This window comes from Paralichthys olivaceus, chromosome 18 (assembly GCF_024713975.1).
Source record: "Paralichthys olivaceus isolate ysfri-2021 chromosome 18, ASM2471397v2, whole genome shotgun sequence".
Taxonomy (NCBI): Eukaryota; Metazoa; Chordata; class Actinopteri; order Pleuronectiformes; family Paralichthyidae; genus Paralichthys; species Paralichthys olivaceus.
Genome location: NC_091110.1, coordinates 17,140,598 through 17,163,568, shown reverse-complemented (window position 1 = coordinate 17,163,568; position 22,971 = coordinate 17,140,598). Strand labels below are relative to the sequence as shown.

Here is a 22,971-nt window from a genome sequence, read left to right as displayed (position 1 = left end):
TAGAAGATGCATCATTTAAACCTGTCAATAAGTGCGATGATGAACTTAAGAGTCAGGGATTGTTCTTTCAAAAACATGAAAGTCAAAACTTATCCGAACTCTCCGATCCGCTGAGCGTTTTTGACAGTGGTGTCTTTAAAAAAGCTTTGAAAAAAGTTCTTCTCAAAAAGTTTCATTTCACAATAGAGTTGAAATACTGTAGTCACTGTCAAGGCTAGCTCAGGCCGTGCTTTACACAATAAATACAGACAAGGCGAGTGGAAGGTAAGTGCACATTCAGTCAGATGAAGATGTTTGATGAAGCTGAAAACAGAAAACAGAAAGTCCATGTGTATCGAGATTCCAAGAGCTGTCTTCATGCATGAACTCTGGAAAATGTCTGGAACATTTTGGTTTGTCTTTCACATGTGTAGAACTTCAGGATCTAATTCAGGATCTGCAAAGTGATGTCTTGAAGAACAGAGTGGTACCTCGCTAGAAACTCATTTGGGGATATAACTATCAAAAACAGTCAGGACATCATTGAACGTCATCGATTGATGCAACGCCTACGTTGAATCTACCGGAAAGTGAAAATCTGTACTTTTACTTTCCCACGTGGAAGCTGAATACCCGAGTTTTCCAGCTTTACACGGAATATAAACTTATTTGACCAGACACTGGCTTCTCCCTAATGCAAAATATTAAAGAGACAGACAAAGCTGTGTGAGCTGCTTAAAGAACACATGCATCGTATTCATGTTCATGGGCTACAGGGCATCTAGCAAACGCTAGCTCTTAAATGTCAGTTAGCGGCTGCCATGGGAAACACTCACCCAGAGGCTCGAAGATTAGACGCCATTTCCATAGTGTACCATAGTTTTTTTAAAAAGCTTATCCTTTTTTAAAAATGATAAATTATTCACAATTGCTGCAGTATCGTTATCAGTTTTATTTCCTCACACAAAAAGAGAGAATTAAAATTTCTCTTTGTCTTTAGGGGCTTGCATGGTAATATTTTTTGACCCTATGAATTACAAGTTTATTTAAGGGAAAAGTTTCACTCAATGGAAAATGAGCCCATTTTTTTTTTAATTCAATATAATATTGAAGCGGCCATGTAAGTGCTTTGCTTTATGAAAGTTGGCTAAATAACAATTTAAATGAGGCTATAATAAGTGAATAAAAATACACATCTGACAAGACAGTACTCATATATTGTGGAATATGCACTGAAAAGTAAAAGTAATCCTTCCTGATTTACAGCGTTCTGATTGACAAACTGAACGAGGGCCAAGATCTGGATTAAATGTTATTTAACGTCTGAATAAGTCGTATTCAGTCAAATATAATCCACTTCAAAAACAAAATAAATCCATAACCCTCACCGGTCACAGAGAGCAGAGTCCAGGTGCCGTTTCGCAGCTCATCTGTGGGTTTATCCAGTAAGAGGATTCGACACTCGTACGAACCCTGATCATCCAGTCGCAGGCCCTCCAGCCTCATGGCAGTGACACGTACCAGAGACACCCGCCCTGCGGAAACAAGAGCGTGTGTGAGAGTTCGCCTGCAGGTGATGCTGATTTCACATGTGATCTCATGTCTGAGCATTGGTAACTGTTGGAGGGCTGATGCTTTGTTGTGCCGAAAAAGAACATTGTCCTCAAACGATGCCTGAAATGACCACACACACGAGTGCATGCACAAAAGCACACACACACAAACAACAGGTAAACACACACACATACACACAAACTTAGAAATGTGAGCCCCTGGTTGCCAGGTGACGGCTCCCTCGAGCCGCAGCACAGCTCGCGACCTCAACCTTTTCATCTTTTCCAGTGGTCGGCGCCCGCGTCTCTCTGCGTCCGTCAGGTTTTCACACTTTATCAGACAAACAATTGTCCAGTAACCTGACATCATGGGACGGCATCGCTGACAGGAAACTGCCAATGAAACTTTCACAGTCTCCTCTGTGCACCAGCTCAGAAATAACAGCATGTAAAACAGCGAACATGCCGCAGTGGAAATTATGAACAGGCTCTGATTCCTGGGGACTGAGGCAGGGACGGACGGTCCTGACAGTCAATAAGAAACCAGGAAGTTGGAGTTAGGCATGCTGGCGGTGATAACATACACCCTGTTTGCTTTTCCAAGCTGCCAAGAGCAACTAAATCTCCAGGGGAGAAGAGGGGAGGAGGGGTTAAAGTCGAGCAAAACACACATCAGCATACACTCGGGGGATTAGTCATTTTAAAATCCCACCCTTTGACCCCCGGCGGTTTTTCCCCTTCTCTCATGTTTACTGGCTCAGAGTGATATAGGTCACCGCAGCACCTCAGAGGAAAGGTAGTGCTGAGGCAGGATTGTTGAGCCAACGTGACAGAGAGTCAACAGATAGAGGAAAGGGAAGGATGGAGGTGGAGTGAGAGCGTGACCTAGCGCCACAATTGCTACCCTGTGTAAAATGCATGATTGCAAGTGATTTGAATGCAAGGTAAATTGAGTGTGAGAGCTGGAAAACAGACAGAACGAAACAGACGGGGGAGATTTAGACCTTTTTGTCTCTCAACAAACACAATATGTGTCTTGCCGAGTGCGTTGTGCCATAAGTGTGAGTAAAAACAAGCGTGTGTGTGCAGTAAAAAAGCAATATTTACTCCGTTCCCATGTGCAAACTAGTAAATTTAGTTTTGCATTGTCGATGAAAGTCAAATAACAAGAGTTCCACTTCTTCCTTCCTTCACTTCCATCAATCCTGCCCAAGAAAACACAATTACAGCTGCTACCTACAGGTAGTTGTTATCAGTTCCATAAGGGAAAATACTTTTCCCAGTTCAGTGTGAAAGAACTTGATCAGCCTGCACAGATGATATCAGGTTACATCAGTGCACCAACTAAAACATGTTGTTGTGGCTGAATGGAAGAAACTCCCTGCAGCCAGGTCCAAAAGCCTCCAATTCCCTGATCGGAGCGGATGATTAACCCTGCAGAGGAGGTTACGTTTTCACCAATTCAAACAAACTTGGTGGAGAGATGGGGCCTGGGAACCCAATGAATATTGGTGCAGATTAAAGGGCCTTTCCAAGAATGTATTGTCATCTTTGTTAACTATGTTGTAAAAACCTTTTAGGTCAACGGAACAACTTCCATCCATTTTCTTCAGCAGGAATGTTTGTATAGTACTGGAACTTCGACAGTGTTCAGTGTCCACAGACTTTTGGCTCCGGGCGCCCAGCAAGAATGGATGAGCTAATTTGTTAGCAACAAAACCAAAAAAACTTTGACGTGCTTAACTTTGTCCATCATTCAGTTATTAGACATCTTTAAAAATGTGCTGCTGCGAATGTGCATTAAGATGATGAGAATGAAGGTAAACAACTAAAAGCTCTGCTGAAACGAAGACTAACATTATTCCATAGATCACGGTGCACTTAACAAAATAAGAGAGTGACAACAGGGCGTGCAAATGATACTGATAACAGGTAGACGCTCCACCCCCACCAACACCACCCGCCTCCATTACTCCATTAAATTAGCCGAAGAGTGGATTTCTGACTTGTCCAAGGAAAACAATATCTTCTCACACACACACACACACACACACACACACACACACACACACACACACACACTTGCAAAGTGCATTTATTGGCCAAACTTTTCCCAACTAAAGACCCCCCCCCAACCCCCCCGAAGGCTTTGTCCCTGAATACACTCTCAGGTGACGGAGAAACGTGAAACCATTCAGAGCGAAGACGAAATACAAACCTTTACAAATGAAAAGGTTTCAGTTTGAAATGAGACGCCTGCCCACTCCCCACAGAAACGTCTGAAAAAGATGCTTTGGAGCAGAATAGATTATTAAAATGTTGCGGTCATTATCGTCCTTAAGATAATTGCTTTCCAAGGAGATTTTTTAAAGAAATAATCCTCCTTCAACTGAACAGCTAATTAAAATCTTTTGTGTTAACGTCATTTGAAATGGATCGCGTGGCGTTTTGAAGAGCCTGTGCAAAATCACATCTGTGAAAAACACTTTGTTAAACTCATTTTTTAATCAGTTTGTTCTTTAGTTACTTCGGCACGATTCCTGCTTCATCGTGTTTTATACTCTGTAAAACACAGATTCTTGTGTTAGTACTGCTTTGGCTGATTTTATTCCCATATTTTGTGTTTTTACAATATATTTCATGTAAAGCGCCGAGTGGATTATGCTTTAAACTACTTTTAACTTTATATTTAGAGAGAGTTCGGGAATAAAATCAATATTTTTGCAAACAAAGTTGTAATTTTACGAGAAACGAAAAGTGATAAGACGATAAAGTCATAATTTAGGAGAATAAAGTAAAACATTTTAGGCTACATGTCATTTTTAAGGGGGAATATCAGAAGATCTGTCACCTGCATTAACATGAGGAATATATAACATACAGTATAAGTACAAGTTCTCTTATGTGACTGTTTTCTGAACAGTGTGACTTCCTACTTTGTAAACTACGACTCTATTCTCATAATACTGTGAAATTTTCTCTTCATTATGGCCCCAATACTCCATCATACATTTTTAATGGACTACGGGTTGGAGGTGTTTTACAAAGCAGACCTGTCACTGACAAAAGGAAGACGTTAAATCCTATAGACTGTGTTTTATTCTCTCAGTTTTATTCAGACTGAAGGATGCACCCGAGATATTGATTTTCTTTCTTTTAAAATGGATCTGTAGCATTTTTGGGAATTAAGTTTTTAAATTATAAAGAAACGTCTTCCGGGGGGGAATTATCTGGAAAGTGTCTTGTTTGGTTTGACAGGGCTCCGTATGAAAAATTATTTAAATTCAATACCATTTTGCACGACCTGGGCGTTTATGTCCCCGGGAATGTGATATTCATGGGCACGAGGCCCAACATCGCCTCAGAGATGTCGTCAGCTCTTGGCAGGCGGCGCACAGGCCGTTAGGTTTCAGTTAGAGAAAGAAGCAGATACAGTTTCACTCTTCGCTGCGTGTTGATCTATTACCGTGCCATCGTTTGAAATTTGAATTGAGAGCTTTGTTGTTGTCGGACGTTGAGGCCTGTACTTACAGACTGCCGTGAACATGAGGACTCCCAGCGCACACCCTCGTGTTTGTGCATGTGGAGGAGGATATTGATTGTGATGGGATTTACACAGAAACATTTCATTTCCACAGCTGTATTTACTTTTTATGCAGTCGGCAGCTGTATGGGTGCGGAGGGATTTTCTATCCTGTGCACAGAGAAGACGCTAATCCTCAGATCTTTACTGCTCTATTACAACAAATACATTTAAACCCGTTCAGCTCTCGACACTCTCGGGGGAGCAATCTGAAGAAAATGTAATGTATCTCGCACTTTGTGAAGCTACGCGCGCGATCAAACACAAAGAGTATTGATGGAGGGCATTGCCGGCAGTCAGAAAAATATCAATTCGAAAAATTTACTTCACCCATTTAAGGTGGAAAAGAGGGAGGAATGGTGGAGGGAGTAAAATGAGCAACGCACATTCACACTTAAAGACCCTACGTCCTGAAGACAAACTGCTGAGACATCTGAGAACCCGAGGTGAAATCCACACCTGTCGTTCCATCCGTAAAGCGTTAGTTTCCCATGCTGCACCTGTTCCTCCCACACCAGCCAGCACCTGACAGAAATCCCGTCCAATCAACATCAGACTGGACAAAGCATCTTTTTTTGTTTTCAAACCTTTTGTATTCACAGAGAACAGCAGCTTTTCTGTTTGTCACCTGAGAGGCATGTGATTAGCAAACCTGTCCGTTTTAGAAAAGGTGCTTTTCTGTGCAGGATGCTTTACGGTCAAGCGAAGTGTACAGAAAGTGTAATTCATGGGACAGGGAGCGAGCTAATTTTAGGATTTTTACAACGAGTATATTTCCCGGCTTCCTCTGAAAGTAACATCCAGTGTAATGAGCTGTGACATCATTGTATGTTGAGGGATCGTCTTCAGAGTCGGCTACAAAAGGCTACAGTCCTTTATGAGCCCGGGCTGGAATTAAAGTCTGCACCTCTCCCACTAACGATAATTCATCTGCCAAGGTTCACCCTGACTTTATTGCTATGTAAATGTCTGTATCGTATTTCCTGCTCGGCCTGGGCGAGGGAGTGGCCCCCGAATCAAATGAGAAAGGCCTCCGCTCGGCTGAGAGCACCGACTGATCCTTCCACAAACAAACATTCACCTTTATGCGCTGATTGCAGCTCTTTACTGTTCGTCACTCGACCAATGAATCTGTCATACCAGACATTTTCATAGATTTCACTCACACACTGATGTAAAAGATGAGGCTTCTATGTTTTTTCTATTCAATCAACAAATTAAATGAAGAGTCCAAATCTATCGCCTAAGGAATCCTGGAAACAAATATTGATTGTGTAGCCAAAGGCTGACGCCCCATTGCCACATGGCTCTGTGTCCAAAGTGTATTCACTTCTATGGTAACCTCCGTAATCTCCGATGCGTTGCAGAGTTTATCGTCCCGTGTTATTTTTCCTCCATGCACGTTGAGTAAAACTGTAATTCTATCATTGACAATTAACTTGTTCAGCCAATTTAACACATAGTGAATTCCAATTACCATTTTAATTATTAAAATAATCAAGGTGGAAACTATGTGAGAGAGATTATTATTACATGAATTAATTGATTTGTATGTATCAATAGATACTGTATGTAGATAATAATACAAATAATAATCATGTGCTTCATTAATAATATGAAACTGAATTACAGACAAGAAACAAAACTGAGCTGTGTGATATCAAATATCTACTTCACCTGTGTCATTGAGCTCCGATGTTTTTAAAAAACTATTAAAAACACAGTCACCACCACTTATTATCCTGAGGCTGTAAAAAGTCAGTAACAGACCAAATGTGAATTCAGCCTTGGCAGGAGATAATCCACAAATAAAAGCATTAGTTGCTCTTGTTTGATTAAGTTTGATTAAAAATATAAGCTAAAAAATTAAACAATATTTTTAAACATGTATGTCTTCAGTCAGAAAAGGGAAGTAAAGTAGGAAAGGGTTGAGATTAAGTGCTGGTTTTGGTCTTTTCATGGGATTAGTAGACAATCTGAAAATGATGGGATAACACCTTATCATTTAAGAAGCATATTTTCCCATTATGGAAAAACATATTGTCTCTATATTGTTGTTATTAGGGCTGTGACCAATTCATATTTTCAGTTTTGATTAATCCATCAAGCCTCAGTTGCTCTTTCCAAGGTCAAGCATGAAATTAAAACCTCATCTTTTGAACAAAAGTCCTTCCTGGGAAGCTCAGAGACGTTTCTGAAACTTTTTGGAGATCTGTGGATCGATCACAGGTGGATAAACCCTCTGCAGTGGCTACTAGAGGGTCACTGTGGAGAGTCTGTTTTCAAAAATGTATCGTACTTGTGATTAAACTGTCAACACCTACCTCTGTGGAGACATCACATTGTCAGGGTTTTACTGTGGATCACACCAGTCTGTCTTTTACAACAAAGCATTGTCTTTAAAAAAGGAAGACGACTAAAACATCACTACATCATATTCATTGTCATATTTGATATCTGCAGAAACCCTGGGGAGCTGCACTAGAATTTTAAATCGTGGGTTTAAACAATGGTTGGCTGCACAGCGTGAGTCTGTAAAGACTGATGCAACAGTGGGTAACAAGGGTATATGAGGTTAAATCTCTAATTGCTTAAGCAGTATTTATTAGATGACATGTTGCTGATATCTATTATCTACCAGCCGCTGAGAGTAAATGACAATATTAACCACTTGGTAGCTCATGAAGGTTTAATTGACCAAATTATTTTACTTATGCAGCTTCTTTCTAAAACGGCGCCTGGTGCTCCTGCATAAATTCAAATAGCCTTTGGAAAGGTCGATATAGGCTGAACTTCTCTTTAGGCAGTGCTGAGGAGAAGACTTGAGCCACCCAGACATGCTTTCTTTTTGTACACATTAGTCCCATTGTTTGTGACTTTAGAGGATAACGGAAGCTGCGTAGAGGTATGGTCCATTGAGGATCTCTCTCCCCACAGATTCTCTTTGTGCATATTCTGCCCACAGCACTGGGAACAATGGACGATGATGCAACATGAGAGTTTCAGCTCCTTTAAAAAGTGGCTCCCACTGTGGCGGGTTTGAAAGGCCGTCAAGGTGTGGTGATGAATAGGCTCCCGAGACCCAGATACTGGTTACATTCTTCCAGTGGAAGGAACTCAAGGCTGCAGCATAACAGCCCTCATTATTAATATTTTCAAAGTGGACAATAGCTGTAGAGACATTGTCCCCAAATCCACAGATGTCAACTGCGTGCTAAAGGAAGAGTCATGGGATCACAAGAGTCCGTGGAATTCATCACCACGTAACCATGAATGTCTTTATACGATTTAATGGCAGCCAAAGTGACAGTTTCTGAGAAATTTCAGTCTAAGCATGGTTGGATTCACAAAGTGACGTCCACACAGAGGCCTGTCCACTGCCTGCTGGAAGCTGCAGTCCATCTCTGTGGTATCGTTTTGCACTTCTAATAATGTTTTTTAATCCAAACGTGAGCATTTGTTTGGAGACCCAGCTGATCTATAATATAAATCAAAAATTGTTGCTTATCCGGCCAATACAGATGTTTCTACCGTATGAAAAGCTAAGATTTACTGGTATTAGTGGCCATGCAGATGTTTCAGTCAGGATTGTCCAGCAAGTTAAAATGTTAAGATGCAATTCTGCTTGAGCTTCTCTCAAAATGACGAAGTAAGAGCTAGGGCAATGCATAAAAAGGTACAAACATTGAAGCGCAGTTAAACGGTATCACGCCATATAAAAGCAAAGTCCATTAAACAATTCACCACAGTTATTGCCGACAATCTTCATACACTCAAGAGCCATCACAGTGAACAGAGAGGATAATGTGCACATCACAGTTTTCAGTGGGAGGATGTAATGGGATCATGGACGCTCACCCTCATACTGCGGATGGACCCGAGGCGCGTAGGATCCAAATTTGATCAAGACGGGGATGTCGAGTCCCTGTCGAACCCATTCCACCACATGCAGGGACGCAGAGGACACAGCGGCCGGGAATGATGGAGGAAATCTACACTGGAGCTCCACCTCACCTCCAGCCTTTCCTCGCACTTCCGGCCTCGCACCGTCAACGCTCCCTGCTGGGGTTAATGACAGATTATCTTCAGGTGGTTTACTTTGATGCAAAAATAAGGATTAACATGCACAGTGGAGGATATAGTTTAAATAAAATAATGGAGATACTTACAAAAGAGGCAAAAAGCCGCCACCACCATAAAAGTCTGTATATGGGATCTCGCTGGCTCCATATCAGTCACTCATACAACCTGCAGCATGTTCAATCTGTTGGCAAAAGAGACACAATTGTCACAATCACATTAACTTTCTTGGCTGCACGCAGGACGACAGCCACGCGTGACAGATTTCCCAACTAAAAAGGCAGAGCTGCTGCTTCTGTCATAATTTTACAGACAGGGGGGAGAGAAGGGTTCCGATTTCCAATAACTGGAATTCATCCCATATCATTACACAAATGGGCAGAGCCGCCTCTGCTGCCAGAAAGCTCCTTGGCCCTATATCCTTTTCTGAAAGTAAATGTCATAAATGCCACATTAATCTTTTGCGAGTCACGTGTGGAGTGACATCTAAGTGTTTTATTTAGAGCACATCATTGAACACATTTGGCTGAAGCAGCCAGGAGTCGAAGCACTCAAAGACGGAGATAAGCTGAGCTGATGGCAGCACAGAGGTTAAGGTTAGGCATCAAGGAGTGCAAATTAAAAATCATGATCCAGACACTGATTTGATCTGGGGATGATCCCTGATGCCATTTCATCAAACATTAATGGAGTGCGGAAATCAACACTTCATTTTAAGGCTTTTTACAGTAAAATCGCCGTCTCTGCTTTAACTTTTAAAATCCACCCCACGATGCTAAGAAATGTCTTTAACTACATGTCTGTGTTGACACACGTAGGTTATGTTATACCCAGTGTTGCCAGATGTACGCTGGCTGTGCCACAGTTGCTGCTATAGGTCAGATTTGACAGGAAATGGATTGATAGCAGCTCCATAATAAACACGACAAGCCTAACCTGACTTTCTTTTAAAGCCCACATCGCATTAAGCTGATTCACGTCTACTACACCCAAAGAGCAAAGGTTACTTCATACCATCGACTGATGCTACGGGCGCGTGCTAAACATGGCTACTCACCCAGAAAGACAAACACGAGCCAGATAAGAGACCGAAGAGTTTTCAGTCAAGAAATGGATGATAGGTTAAGTTTAGCTGAAGAACAGCCTGATTGATACTGTGACAGCCGCAAAAATTAGATTAATTAGTTAAATGTAAAGCTGTGAGTTGTCTGATTCTTAATTGATGGACACTGGATTTATTAATTTAAATGTTTTTGTATTTATCAAACCTTGGTCTTTACAGTGTAGTATACTTTATACTGTATGATGATGTTTGAATTTCTGAAGGTTCTCGAAATGAATTTATTGCCGAACGTTTCTTGTGCAGGTCCTCAATGGTTAAATGTTTCAATACTTCAAAATAAGAGATAAAAGGTCCATTATAAATTACAAGGTAGAGTTTAATGGAAGACAGTCACATTGATGATGTCCTCCTCATTGTCTATGATCCCCCACCCCCACCCACCCCTCATATCTGCTCTCCCTCACCATGAGGCTTTTATGGGCATTTTCATTTCATGGCTGGGGCAAAGTCTGAACCTGTGAAAAACAATTACGCAGGCTGTCAACAGCTTGTTCCGACACACTGCCATGCTTTAGCAAACAGCACTTTGGTGGTGGGCGATCTTCCTACAAAATCACATTACAATCTTTTCTACGCTTTTTAGTAGAACAGGAGGATGTTGAGACGCGTCGTCCATATTTATGTATAGTCCTGTGACATCCTCGGCTATATAATATGTATATATATAATTTTAATAATGCTGGAAGGCCTTGATAGAGTCTGGTTCTCTTGGTTTCTCTCGTGGTATAGGACTAAAATGGTGGTTCAATGACTGAGTGGGATTAAATACACCAACATGAGTGAAACCCTCTCAGCATTATCGTGATATTATCTATGAAGGTGGTTGAATGGATTGTTTTGTATTAGATTTGGGAGTGCTGACCATTATCCGACAAACTCGACTTTGAGAAAGAAGACTCTTTAGCCTAACCACCTCCACACCGCATCAAGTGCTTTTCTGACACCAGCTCCTATTCCACCATGCGGCTTGCTCGTTAAACGATTTTTCGGAAGGATCACACAAAGAGACCCTGTGATATAAAGGTAGACTAAAGCTAAATGTCATCAGATGTCACAGTCTCTAAAATTCTGTTGACATGTTTTTCCAATTTATGACAGATTTTAAAAAACACTTTTTAAAAAAGGATTGATTATAATATAAAGACATCTGATTGTTCACCCTTTGCCCAGCATACACAGATCTTCCACGAAACCAAAGTGAAAGTCAATTTGAACCCTCAATCTCCAGCTTGTCTGCAGTTTGCAGTCTAATGGAACATTAACAGAATTCTATCCCCTGCCATTCAGCCGTGTGGCTTCAAGCAGAGCAGCACTGCTCAGAGTTTATCCTGAACTTATTACACTTGAACAAGGCAGTGAACGTTTGCTGAGGCTGAGCTCGGCAAACCCGAGGTAGAGCTTTACCGCCACTGTTCTGTTGCTTCTCACCCTCCCACAGTGGGCGAGGACAAAAGAGCAGCACTCACTCTTCTTCCCTCTTTGTCGAACAGATGCTCAACATCTTCTCCTCGTTCTTCATCCTCTGCCTCTTATTAAATCATGAGACGAGCCATGATAAGGACTGAACACCCTGTAATGACATTTATGCCACTGATTAAAGAAATAGATCCAGTCACATCGAGTCTGCCGTTGCCGTCCAAATACTATAGATGGATTAAAATGATGTTTCTCCTTTCGGTGCTGCGTTAAGAAAAGGCTTATTTGTCTGGTGAGATGGCAAAGTCAATAAAAAATAACAGTTGTGTGGAGGGAAAAGAGAGAGCGGGGGGGAAATGTGGCAAACACAGCAAGAAGAAGGATGAGAGGCGACAAAATCTTGTTAAGCTGCGGGACATTTTCTGTCATTAAATCTGCAGCAAGAACTCAGAGAGCAGCTGCCGAGCAAAGCGGCCTGCACAGGTGAAACGCTCAGCCATGGTAACGCAGATGGTCTCCAGACATTTCCCTCAGACATATTATTTCCTTCTTCTGACATTGAGGATATGCATAAACATAAGCGCATAGTGACGACAGGCACAATCTGGAAAATGTTTAAAAGCTATAATAAATGAGCCGGTATCGCACAAAGGAAAAGTGCCCCGTCTCCTGGAGATTTATCAGCTGACAGAAATAGAAATGTCAGTGACAGGCATGCTGGTGGAATTCTGTGTAGTTGCCGTTTTAATCTACATAAGGAGAAAAATGGGGACCAGCTGATTAATTGCAACCGAGGCACAGTAACAGATTTATCAGCAGCTCTGCTCTCCCCCTACCCCACCGCACTTTAAACCAAAAAAGATAAAGGAGCTCCTACATAGTTGTCTGTTCAAATTCCATTTCTTTCCCATGGGTATCGGCGTGGTGCATTTGAGTGTGTGTGTGTGTGTGTGTGTGTGTGTGTGTGTGCGCTCAAAACATGTCCTTGGTCAGTGGGCTAGGCCTGTTTCAAGGCTGTTTGTATCTGCCAGCAAGCTAAATTGGACATTAACCTCTGATCACAGTGAAAGGGAAAGAAGACAAATTTCTCCCGAGCTGTCCCCTGAAAAAAGGACGGACAAAATAATATCTTTGTTTTTAACTTTGAACCAACAAAATCAAAATGCTCCAAAAGGCACAACACAAAACATACAGTCATGCAGAGCTGCAGATTAAATGGGTTTCCTGTTTCCAGACAGTGCCCTACGTACACCACGCACCTTGGGGGATATGCACGTGTAAAGGGGGTGAGGTGCTGTTTAGGTGTGAATTTGTCTTCTTTACATTTCATACTCTTTTTTAATCACATGTCACCATGCCGGTAACACCCCGGTTCAAAGACATACATCTATCTGGCAGCTACCGTGACACATACTCCAGTGAGAAATGGCACCCATGGCAGTGGTCGTGCTGCACGATGCTCAGAGCTCGCTCCACAAGAAGAGAGAAACAACTTGTGCTCAAAAATATGGACATTTAACAAACCATTAACAAATATAAAAATCCTGCTCTGCCCTCAGAATACACCAGATAAATGTCTGATATGTTATATTAATGCAGAAGCTCACATTAGAGATGACGGCAGTGTAACCAGCTGTCTCTGCCAAGCTCTGAGCTAACGGGCAGAATTAACATTTTCCGCTCATTACTTTTGCCATTTGTTCAGTTTTAGTTCCAAAAACTAATTTTCATGTTGATCTCCTGGTGTCCGCTCTTTGTGTGTTGTTGTACTGCCTCGTGATAAAACCTGATAAAGGACATTTTCTCTGTGTGAGTCCAATTAAGCGGACAAGGACATTGATGTCTACCGTGACAAACTGAATAAAAGATGGAAAAAAAGAGGTGAAAAGCAAAGACAAGGATGTGGACGAGATGCGAGAGCTTTCTATGCGTCCTATCATGCCTCCGCAAATGTCCAGACTCAATTTTCCTAAAATGTCCTCAGGTGTTATGTCTGAAAACAGCTTCATCATAAAGCAACTAGCTACACTGAAAAGGACAGGGAGTCAAAGTAGATGTCAATGACTCTATACAACTGTATCATCACAATTTCAAGCTGCTTTCATGATGAATCCAAAGACACATCATTATGTGGTCTAACAGAACACAATTTCACACACTGACCACACACTGTCCGGCCAGAGACAAGGTTTTCTCCCAGTGTCTGACTGACAAAAGCTTTCCCTCACAATAGGAACCGTCTGGCTGGCTCAGTCTGATGTGCACTTACGGGAAAATAGGACACATTAAAAGCAGAGTAGCAAAAAAAATAATAATAAAAGAGCTTTAAAATATGTCACCGCTCAGAGAACAAACATTTACAACCTTTTTACAAGAATCCAAGAGAAGGCAGAAGACGAAGGACAAACTCTTTTTGTTGTTCTGTCCAATATACATCAGTCAGGAAAGGAGAGAACATCAGAAGCAGAGAATTGAAAACAGTCTTATTCCAATTCAGAAGTCCGAGCAGTTATTCTATCAGGTCAAGTTTAAAGTTGTCGGATTCATTACTCATGTCCAAGTGACTTGAATCCTGTTTCCAGTTTCTTAGTTGTGTAACACCAGCTGTAACTCGATATTCGGATGGTGCAGCTCCTGTAACGTTCAACTTTTTTACTCTGAAGCCTCTGAAAAACAATGTTCCCAGAAATGAGCTACTTACGTGTGATTGGATTCTACATTATTTTATTTCAATTTACACATTTTCAGTCTTTATCTCCTGTGCTCTTCTTTCACTTTGATGTGGGTGGGGCTACGCTGGAAATGGGTGACATCACAACACCCTGAGCACCAATCAGAACATAGCAACATTTGAATTTGAATCCGATCGGAGTTAAATGTTAGAATAATCAAACCTAATAATATTTTTTACTGCTCTTGTCTACACAAGATGTCAGCGTACAGACGAGAACACAAAAACAACTACAAACGAAGCATGCCGACCCATAGGGGGCGATATTGTCTACATCATTGATCTATCATATACGACAGGAGAATGCAAACTTGTGATTAGACCTAGCGAACCAAACGTAGAGAGACGGGTTTACAGCTGCCATCGTCTCTGGTGCGTGTTCATTACACAAAGCAAAATGTGTTTTAAAACAGCGACCGTTTGTGGACGAGCGGCTCAAACTCTTGTTTTGCTAAATATCTGCATTCGTGTGTCATGAGGGACACAGAGGAACACTTTGCATATGAAGCCAACTTTTCAAGTGTTTTTAAAAAAGTATGAGAGCAGTTTCTTTTACATTACTGCCAATTAGTGTTTTACATTATTCCCCGAGTTGGACTGAGGTTTTCTAGATGATTCATCACAGAGGTCATCATGTCTCCTTTCATTCAGTCAAACTTATCCTGTAGATGTGATTCAGAGCTTCCTCTCACAAACTAAAGCTACGCTCTTGATCTCACACACACACACATGTGCAGTGAACTGGGATAAAGTGGCAGAATCACTGGTGTGGACTTAATGGCTGTTTCCCAGGTAATAATTTGCATCTAATTCTGTCTGCTGTAAGTTGACTATCAGTTGTGAGGTGCTTCTCTGTAATGACACTAAATTAATTTCCACTCAGCGTCCTATGAAGATGCAAATCTTTAAGGAAAATATTCTGTTATAAGAAGCCCTGAACCACGTCAGGAGGAAGCACAGGAGAATATTTTAGCTGTAAATCAGCAGAATACAGATGGACTCTGGACTCCAACTGAGCATAAAGACGAATCTGGCTCTGTCTCATGCTGCAGTAGAAAGTTTTACATGAATTCATATAATAAATAAGATGTATCTGTTGTAATGTAGTGAATAGAATAAGGAATGAAAGACGACATTATCAGCTCAGACTCTGTTGCACAAACTATTGAATACTCTGTCAATTCAGTGTAATTCTAAGAGCATTCATCTGAGTGAAAACACCAAAATATCCTTCTAGACTTATTTTTCTTTCACACCAGTCTCTGTTCACACAGTGTAATGTTTTCCACAAGACAATAATCAACAAAGCTCGTAATTCAATACAATTAACAAATAAATATAAAGACAGTGATGTGTAATTGTGCAATTGATCCAATTTACAGAATTATTTCTTGAGTTGTGGATTTTTAGAAGATATAATGGACTTTTGTAATATTGCTATTGCGATAATTACCCTCGTCGTTTTATTGCTCACTCTGAACTGTCCCGAGAGAAGTCCGAGCTCCACAGACTCATTTCTGTCAGTTTCACATTTCACATGATAATGAAAAGCTCCGGTAGAAACTTCATTATACTGACGTTTAAATGCATGACACAGTTCAGAGGATTGGGAAGGAAGACTTCCACCGTGTGAGCTCAGCACATTCATTCCTCATCCTTTCAAAGCTGCAGGAAACTTTTCACAATCATTAACTCCTGACTTTTACAGCTTTTAATTTGTTAAAGCTCATCCTACCTGTAGCACAGAGTCAGGTCCTGGATCTTTTAAAATCCTGAGCTCGGTCTGTTCTTAACGCATCCTCCTCCTGTGTGTCTGTGTGTGTGTGTGTGTGTGTGTCTGTGTGTGTTTCTCTGTGTGTGTGTGTGTCTCTGTGTGGAGTCCAGATCATTTAAATCAACTCTGGGCCTCGTTCCTTTGTGGAGCAGCTGAAATATGAGCGTGTCTCCCAGTGAAAAGCCGCAGGCAGCAGGTGTGCATTTCAGGTACAGGTGAGTTTGAAGCGTCGGTGCAGCCACACGGACCTCCAGAGTCCCCCCTCCCCCACCTTCCTTCCTTCCTTCCTTCCTCCCTCCCTCCCTTCCTCCTCCCTTCATCCCTTCATCCCTCCCCTAACGCTCCAGTTCCTGTCTGTGCTCAAAAGGTTCAGACCACATCAGTGTCCCATCAGCTCTTTAATGTTTGAGCCAATGCAGATTTAAAAAGAGAGTGTTTGTGCAGGCAGAGGATGAAAAGAAGATGTATTTAATTATTTATTTAATAATTTTTTTTTATTTTAATTCCCCCTGATGGCTCAGTGGTAACCACAAGGGGGTGTCCTTTACCTTTACCTCGTGCATGTGACCGAGCTGACAGAGAGGGTCACACTATATCCAAATAAACTTTTATTATCATATCTAATGAATATATCTCTTCAGATGGCTTATTTATAGACATTCTATTGCACCTCTACCTGTTATATTATTCATAAATGGTTTTAGCCCCCTTTATTTACTTTTTTTATTGGTAGTTAAAGATAAAATTGCAGGAAACATATAATGAAAGGAAAACTATAATTTTTATATATGGAGATATTTGATTATATTGTTCAATCATTCTTTTATCTTAAAATCTAGTCAATGGTTTTTCATTTCCAGCATATTTTATTTGATTCTGTGCTGATGGTGAAGCACTTTGAGCTGCACTGACCTGTATGAAAGGTAAGAGGTTTTCTTTCAATGATAAAGAGGAAATGTGGTTTCTAAGCTTTCAAATCGCCCATTAAAAGATTCTGGAGTGAAATTAAATTGACTTTTGAGAAGATATTTGTCAAGAGAATCTACCTTCACTTTCTGTTTTCATCAACAATATCAACAAATACAAGTTATTTGTAATTTTGCTTCTTTGGTTTTTGCTTTTTTCGGTCTATCTTTTTATCCATATGCATATTTCTTGTTCGAAACAGAGAATATTCTGAGGAAAGGACGTTCTGAATCAAAGCTGAATTTATTTTTAATATTTTTAATAATGTTTTTGTTCGGAATAAAGTCTGAGTCACAGTATAACGAACGTCAGATTCCAGCTTTTATTGTATTTTTTTAATCAAGCAAATGGATGTAAAAATACATCTTCCTCTGACATTTCAAATCATACGACATATAGACAAGGAGCAATAACTCAAAGAGTAGGAAATACTTTTCTCAAAAATATACTGTACTTAAAGTAAACTTCTTTGGATAGTTCTGCAAATATAATCCTTCAGGAGAAATACAACCTCCTAAGCTTTTTATGATATTATACAGACTGCAGTCACATATAAATATTTGTTTAGGATAAACACTTCAACTGTGCAATAACTCTCACTCATCCAGGTCGTGGACTTTCTAGCAGCAGTAAGCTAAAGGCATCTGTGTCGACTCCAAATAATGTGTCACCACTCATCCAAGGTTTGTCATCGTTTGAACAACAGTAACACGAAGCTGCATCGTTGTGTATTCCTAATCTCCTGGATCTCTAAAGCCTCTAAGGAAAGCATTTGTATGGAGGTTGATATACAGCAGAGAATAAATGAGTTATAAAAACCTGCAAAACAGGGCAAATCAATTGACTGTGCAACCAGACAAAACCCTGTGTCTTTTTCTTTTTGCTACATACATTCAGAAACAAGTAAACAGCAGGCAACAGTCTCAGGATGCAGTGTGACTCATGGAGGAGATTCTCCACCAGTGAGCAGATGTCGTTTGGCTCAGTCCCCAAAATCCGGGATGTCGTCGTAGGAGTAACCCCGGTAACCTTTGGCGGCGTAGTAGGCAATTCTCAAATGGTAAAATCCAGGGAGGAAGACGAGCAGCCCGATGATGATGACGGGAATGGTGCGGTCCGGATGCTGAAGACAAAGAAGAAGAGGAGAAGAGATTTCTGCAGGTGTGTGTGTGACTCACTTTTAGTTACTACGATGTCCTTTCACCGTGTGTTTAACAAAGACATCAAACACTGAGGAGTCGACGTGGTAATGAGATGCTGGAGGAAGCGTAATGAACTCAGCGGGCTTTAACATACTTATCTCCACATCGCCCAGAGCACGACATATAAATCCTCGGAATAAAAAGGGTGTGCAGGAGGCGCACAGACACGATGACTTCATCCGTCTAAGATCTGCCTCCATGTAAATCATCACACACACACACACACACACACACACACACACACACACACACACACACACACACACACACACACACACACACACACACACACACACACACACACACACACACACACACGAGCTCAACACCAGAAGGCACAGTCTGAACTCTCTTCACCAGCAGATGGCAGCCTTGTGCATTAAGTCACTTCACCCTCTCTCACTTCTTCTTTCAAGGATGCTGCGGGAGGAGCCATGGCAACGGGCACCATATTCACGTAGCTTCAAGGACGTGAGTTAAAGTTTTACAGCATTTATCAAAATGTTCAGCGGTCCAGTGAAGAATCTTAAATGGTTAAGAAGGCAAGAGGTAAAATTTAAAATTAAAAAGAAAAGAAAAATAAAGGTCTGAGAAAGTGAAGCTCGTCTGCAGCAATGGAAGTTAAAAAAACCTTGAAGATGAATGCACAATACTTACAAACCCTCTGTCAGGGTTGAAACAAACACAGTTACTCTGATTCTTTAATAAGAAAATATTGTACTGCAGGACGTAGGATATTTTTATCAGTGGTAAGAATAAAAACAAGTAACAAATAAGATCTGACTCCTACTTCATGAGGTGAAAAGTAAAGCAAAGCAGAATGTCACCTCCACCGAGGCACAACGATCCCTCACGTCTCGTTCTTATAGTAGAAAATATAAAAGTAATGAGGTCTGATAAACCAAAGGATTTATTTGTCATGAAACACTGTTAAAAAAATAGAATCCTGGATCTGCACCTAAAAACATGATCTATTGGCGAAGGTGAAAATTGCTCCTACGATTATTTAGTAAGTGATTTGTTATTCGCATCGGTTGAGTAAAGGGTTGAGTATAAGTTCTTGCGAGCTGTAGAAACTGCTTGTGCATCATGCGTTGCTGGAGGCCTGTGTAATTTGCGGTATTAGATATGCTACTTTAACCCACACGGGCTAACTGGCAACTATACGACTCAGACACTCTGATGCTGCCTTGATGTCAGATCAAATTTTCTGCAAACACAATCTACAGACTGCTAAAAACATTCCCATTTACCTCCTACTGATAATTACAAATATAATATGTGAAGGCTCTGTCGTCTCCCACGTGGAGTGTGGGATCTGAGAAGCAGAAGGCACAGCGGGGAATCCACCAAAGTTGACTCTCCAGAGGTGAAAAATATCAAAATCATTATAATCAAAACACAGACACTGGCCATTTAAAGCGAGAGTGCAGCAGAAAACTGGGAGCAACGCAATAAAATGTCAGGAAGACTGTTTAATTAAAGCCATTTAAAAACAAGATTAACTGCAGTGTGAGTGTTTTAATTAAAACTTGAGCTGAAACTTTGACGGCTGTGTTTGGTTCTCTGTCAAAAATTAGAGCTGGATATCAAACCGCCGCAGCCATGAGAGAAGAAAACTTTCAAACAGCAAAGACATTAAGTCGTTTTTTTTCTTCTGTGATTAAATAGTAAAGGATTTAAAGTTCCGCAGTGGCTCCAGGTGCAGAAATATTCATACAAATATGTAGAAAGAACAAACCAACAAACCCACTGTAGCTTCTTCTACATGTTTGGAACACAGCCTGTAAATAAAGCTGGACTTCTTCCTTTCAGATGCTGCTGTCGGGACATTTTTCAACCACAGTCCATTGAAATCAACTCTGAGACAAAGATTGTGTGGCACAAACTCACCTCCACCTTTATGGTTCCTGACAGAAGAAGGGCCCCGAAGATTATGAGTAAAGAGCCAATCAGAAACAGGAATACTGCGAGTGCAATCGCCTTGTACGGGACCTTTGGGGGACTTTTCTTGAACTGGAAAACGATGTTGGACAAAATAGAAGACATTTTTTAAGGTGGTAATAGTTAATAACTGCAGACACTAAAGTTTAACTGTGGTAAAAGATGTGTGCTCACAAACAAGATGCATCACTTTTATAATAAATATCAAAGTAAAAGAAAATGTGTTTAACAGAACAGATCTTTAACTGAGCTGCTCTGCTGCAGGCGCTTCGTCATGTGTCCTCTGCTTCAACCACAAGACGCTTTGGCACATAACCAGGAAGTCATTAATACAGATTTATTTCAAATCCAGCGCTTGAGGCGGGTAATCACTTAGTAATTACCAGGCTAATATAAAAAACCAACAATCACAGCCACCACAGAGCAGCATGACACATGTGAGGTTTGTGGATTTGCCAAAGAAGAAGAACTAGTCCCTCACCTGTAAATCGATGTAACCGTCCTCATCAGCAGCGAGTCGTGAATACTTGACCTTCGCGTTAGAAAGTCCAGAGCCCAACATGTTGTTTCTCGCTGCCTTCATTTGAACATAGGAGCTGTTTGGACAGAGAGACACAACCATCACAATCCTGTCACAGTCATAACTTACTACTTATTCATCTACTTCTTATTTATTATACAATTTATTATTTTAAGTATGTAAACAGGGCAATGAAGAAACAACTGAAGACGAAGGGTGACATGGTTTTTTACTGTGGGAAACCCAAACCAACCGTTAAATGTTGTATTAAAGCATTTGCAGCTTTTTCGTGATAAATTATGAAGTATTAATTTGTCCTTTGTCTGTGATTTTTTTTTTTTAAGTGTCCTTTGTAAAGCATGTGATGGCTGTTTCGAATGGTTGTTATAATTGGTATTATTATAACAAAGTCTAGGTCACCAGCTCTGCCTCTGGTAAAAATATTTCTGAAATGAGAAATGCTGAGTGGTTCAGGAAACTTTTGATCCTTTCTACAAGACAAACGAAACTCAGACCACTGTGACTGTGTGAAGCATTTGTTGTTGTTTTTTTTAAATATCTTTCCCACAAATAGCCAAGAAAGAATAATTTAAGGTGATGCTTCTGTTTTTAAATTTGTTTTAATCCAGCATTCCTTTTTCTGCCATGAGGCTTCTCACCCTAACGGCTATTTCTCGTATTTGTTCCGCGGAAGCCAGTCAATAGAGACAATTTACTCATAAATACAGATTGTCATTCCTCCATTGCATTTAACAACCGCCCACAAACAGAAAAGGAAACAAGTAAAATACAAACACGCTGATCTGCCCCACAGGGACGTGAGAGACCTAAGGTTTTGTTTGTATTGGCAGGTTTTGGCTCCGTGCATCCTTGCTCTTAAGCCGGCCCTGTGGGGAACTGAAGCCGTGAATACAAACTGTTGTTCCTGCTTGAACAAAGTACCTAGGAGCATTAAATAACTGTTATTTAGCTGGCAGCTGTCACATCAACCCACCACGAGCCGCTGCGATGCCGAGGTTCATTCGAGGGAATGAAGCAGATTTTAGTGAAGAAAATGGAGGAAATGTGTTGATGTGACATGAAAATTAATAGTGTGCAGTTTTGCAAAGGTGCTGCACACGTGGGGTGTTTCCATATTATTCACCTGGATTGGTTTGAGATGGAGAGAGACGGAACTTGTCCTGTTTGGTTTCTCACATGTTGAATGAAGCATGTGAGTCACACGTTGGGTGTGTTAGCATGTTGTTATAATGCAGATCCATGTGTTTAAGGTGAATGTGCTGCAGTGTGATAACTAACACACACACATATACACCAACAGTAACGTAAATGAAAATGAAAACGTTCAATCCTGCACTTTACCTGTGAACTAAATCACGACATGGGCTGAGGCTAATTGCTGGAAGCAGGCGATTGGCTGCATTAATGACATTGTGTGGGTGATGTGTTCACGGTTCACTGATTTAACCTACTTCACAAGACTGTAAATAAAAAGATCCGACAATGACGCGTTCACGTGCTCCAAACGCACGTAGCTAATTAGCTGCATTAGCATTGGCTCGTGAGAAGTGCACACAGAGGGGGTTTTTTTAAATCTCCTGCTCGTCTCGCTCTCACCTGAGTCCGGGTGGAGAAGTGTTGCTGTGCAGCGCAGGGAACAGGAAGCTTCAGGTCGCAGCTTCAGCTCAGATGTTTCTCCTTCGTGAAACAACTTCCTTGTTTTCCTCCAAGCGGCGCATGCGCACTGAGCCCCCCCGAGCTGACGGTCCAGTCTATGTGCTGGACACAGAGTTGGACGCGTTGTCCAGCTGAGGGCGCAGACTAATCTCTGGTAGCTAATGCTCAGAGGTGGAGGAGAGAGGAAAGATGAACCCACACTGTGAACAAATCAATTCATTTATAATAATCACTAACATGTTATAATAATATAATTGTGATGTCACCCATAGGGAAAGGTATTCAAATTTAATCAAATAGTATACAAGTATATTTTAAAAGGTGGTTTTCAATCGTGATAATATTAAGCTGGGAATCTCCATTCTTATAAAGTATAATCAAAGTCTACGACTCTGTCATATAAGTACGCAGCATATTAAGTAC

General features: G+C 41.0%; 2 protein-coding genes across 3 annotated transcripts in view; both read right to left on the bottom strand.

The window, feature by feature from the left end:
* The window catches only part of igsf9a (immunoglobulin superfamily, member 9a), a 42,546-nt gene extending 26,025 nt beyond the window's left edge, over positions 1–16,521 (bottom strand). The window contains exons 1-4 of one of the 2 annotated variants that reach the window (XM_020103517.2): positions 16,201–16,521; positions 9,285–9,379; positions 8,974–9,177; positions 1,368–1,514 (exon numbers count right to left, since the gene is read on the bottom strand). In XM_020103517.2, coding sequence (XP_019959076.2) covers positions 1,368–1,514; positions 8,974–9,177; positions 9,285–9,345 — 412 coding nt within the window. In that variant the 5' untranslated portion in view covers positions 9,346–9,379; positions 16,201–16,521. The remainder of the gene's footprint in view (positions 1–1,367; positions 1,515–8,973; positions 9,178–9,284; positions 9,380–16,200) is intronic. The other variant, XM_069513900.1, reaches the window with a different exon arrangement.
* Positions 16,522–17,513: 992 nt separating this feature from the next.
* LOC138405429 (transmembrane protein 230-like) lies at positions 17,514–22,630 on the bottom strand. Its single transcript, XM_069513899.1, has 4 exons — positions 22,489–22,630; positions 20,833–20,947; positions 20,301–20,423; positions 17,514–18,328 (listed from the first exon to the last, which is right to left on the bottom strand). The coding sequence occupies exons 2-4, from the start codon at positions 20,932–20,934 to the stop codon at positions 18,188–18,190; spliced, it is 366 nt and encodes a 121-aa protein (XP_069370000.1). The 5' UTR covers positions 20,935–20,947; positions 22,489–22,630; the 3' UTR covers positions 17,514–18,187.
* Positions 22,631–22,971: the final 341 nt, after the last annotated feature.

Bases quoted from the DNA above. Each gene is read 5' to 3' on its own strand.
- LOC138405429 (XM_069513899.1), bottom strand. From the start codon at position 20,934: ATGAAGGCAGCGAGAAACAACATGTTGGGCTCTGGACTTTCTAACGCG. The intron at 20,424-20,832 runs GTGAGGGACTAG...ATCGTTTTCCAG, and splicing joins ACGGTTACATCGATTTACAG to TTCAAGAAAAGTCCCCCAAA. The intron at 18,329-20,300 runs GTGAGTTTGTGC...CTTTGTCTTCAG, and splicing joins CAGGAACCATAAAGGTGGAG to CATCCGGACCGCACCATTCC.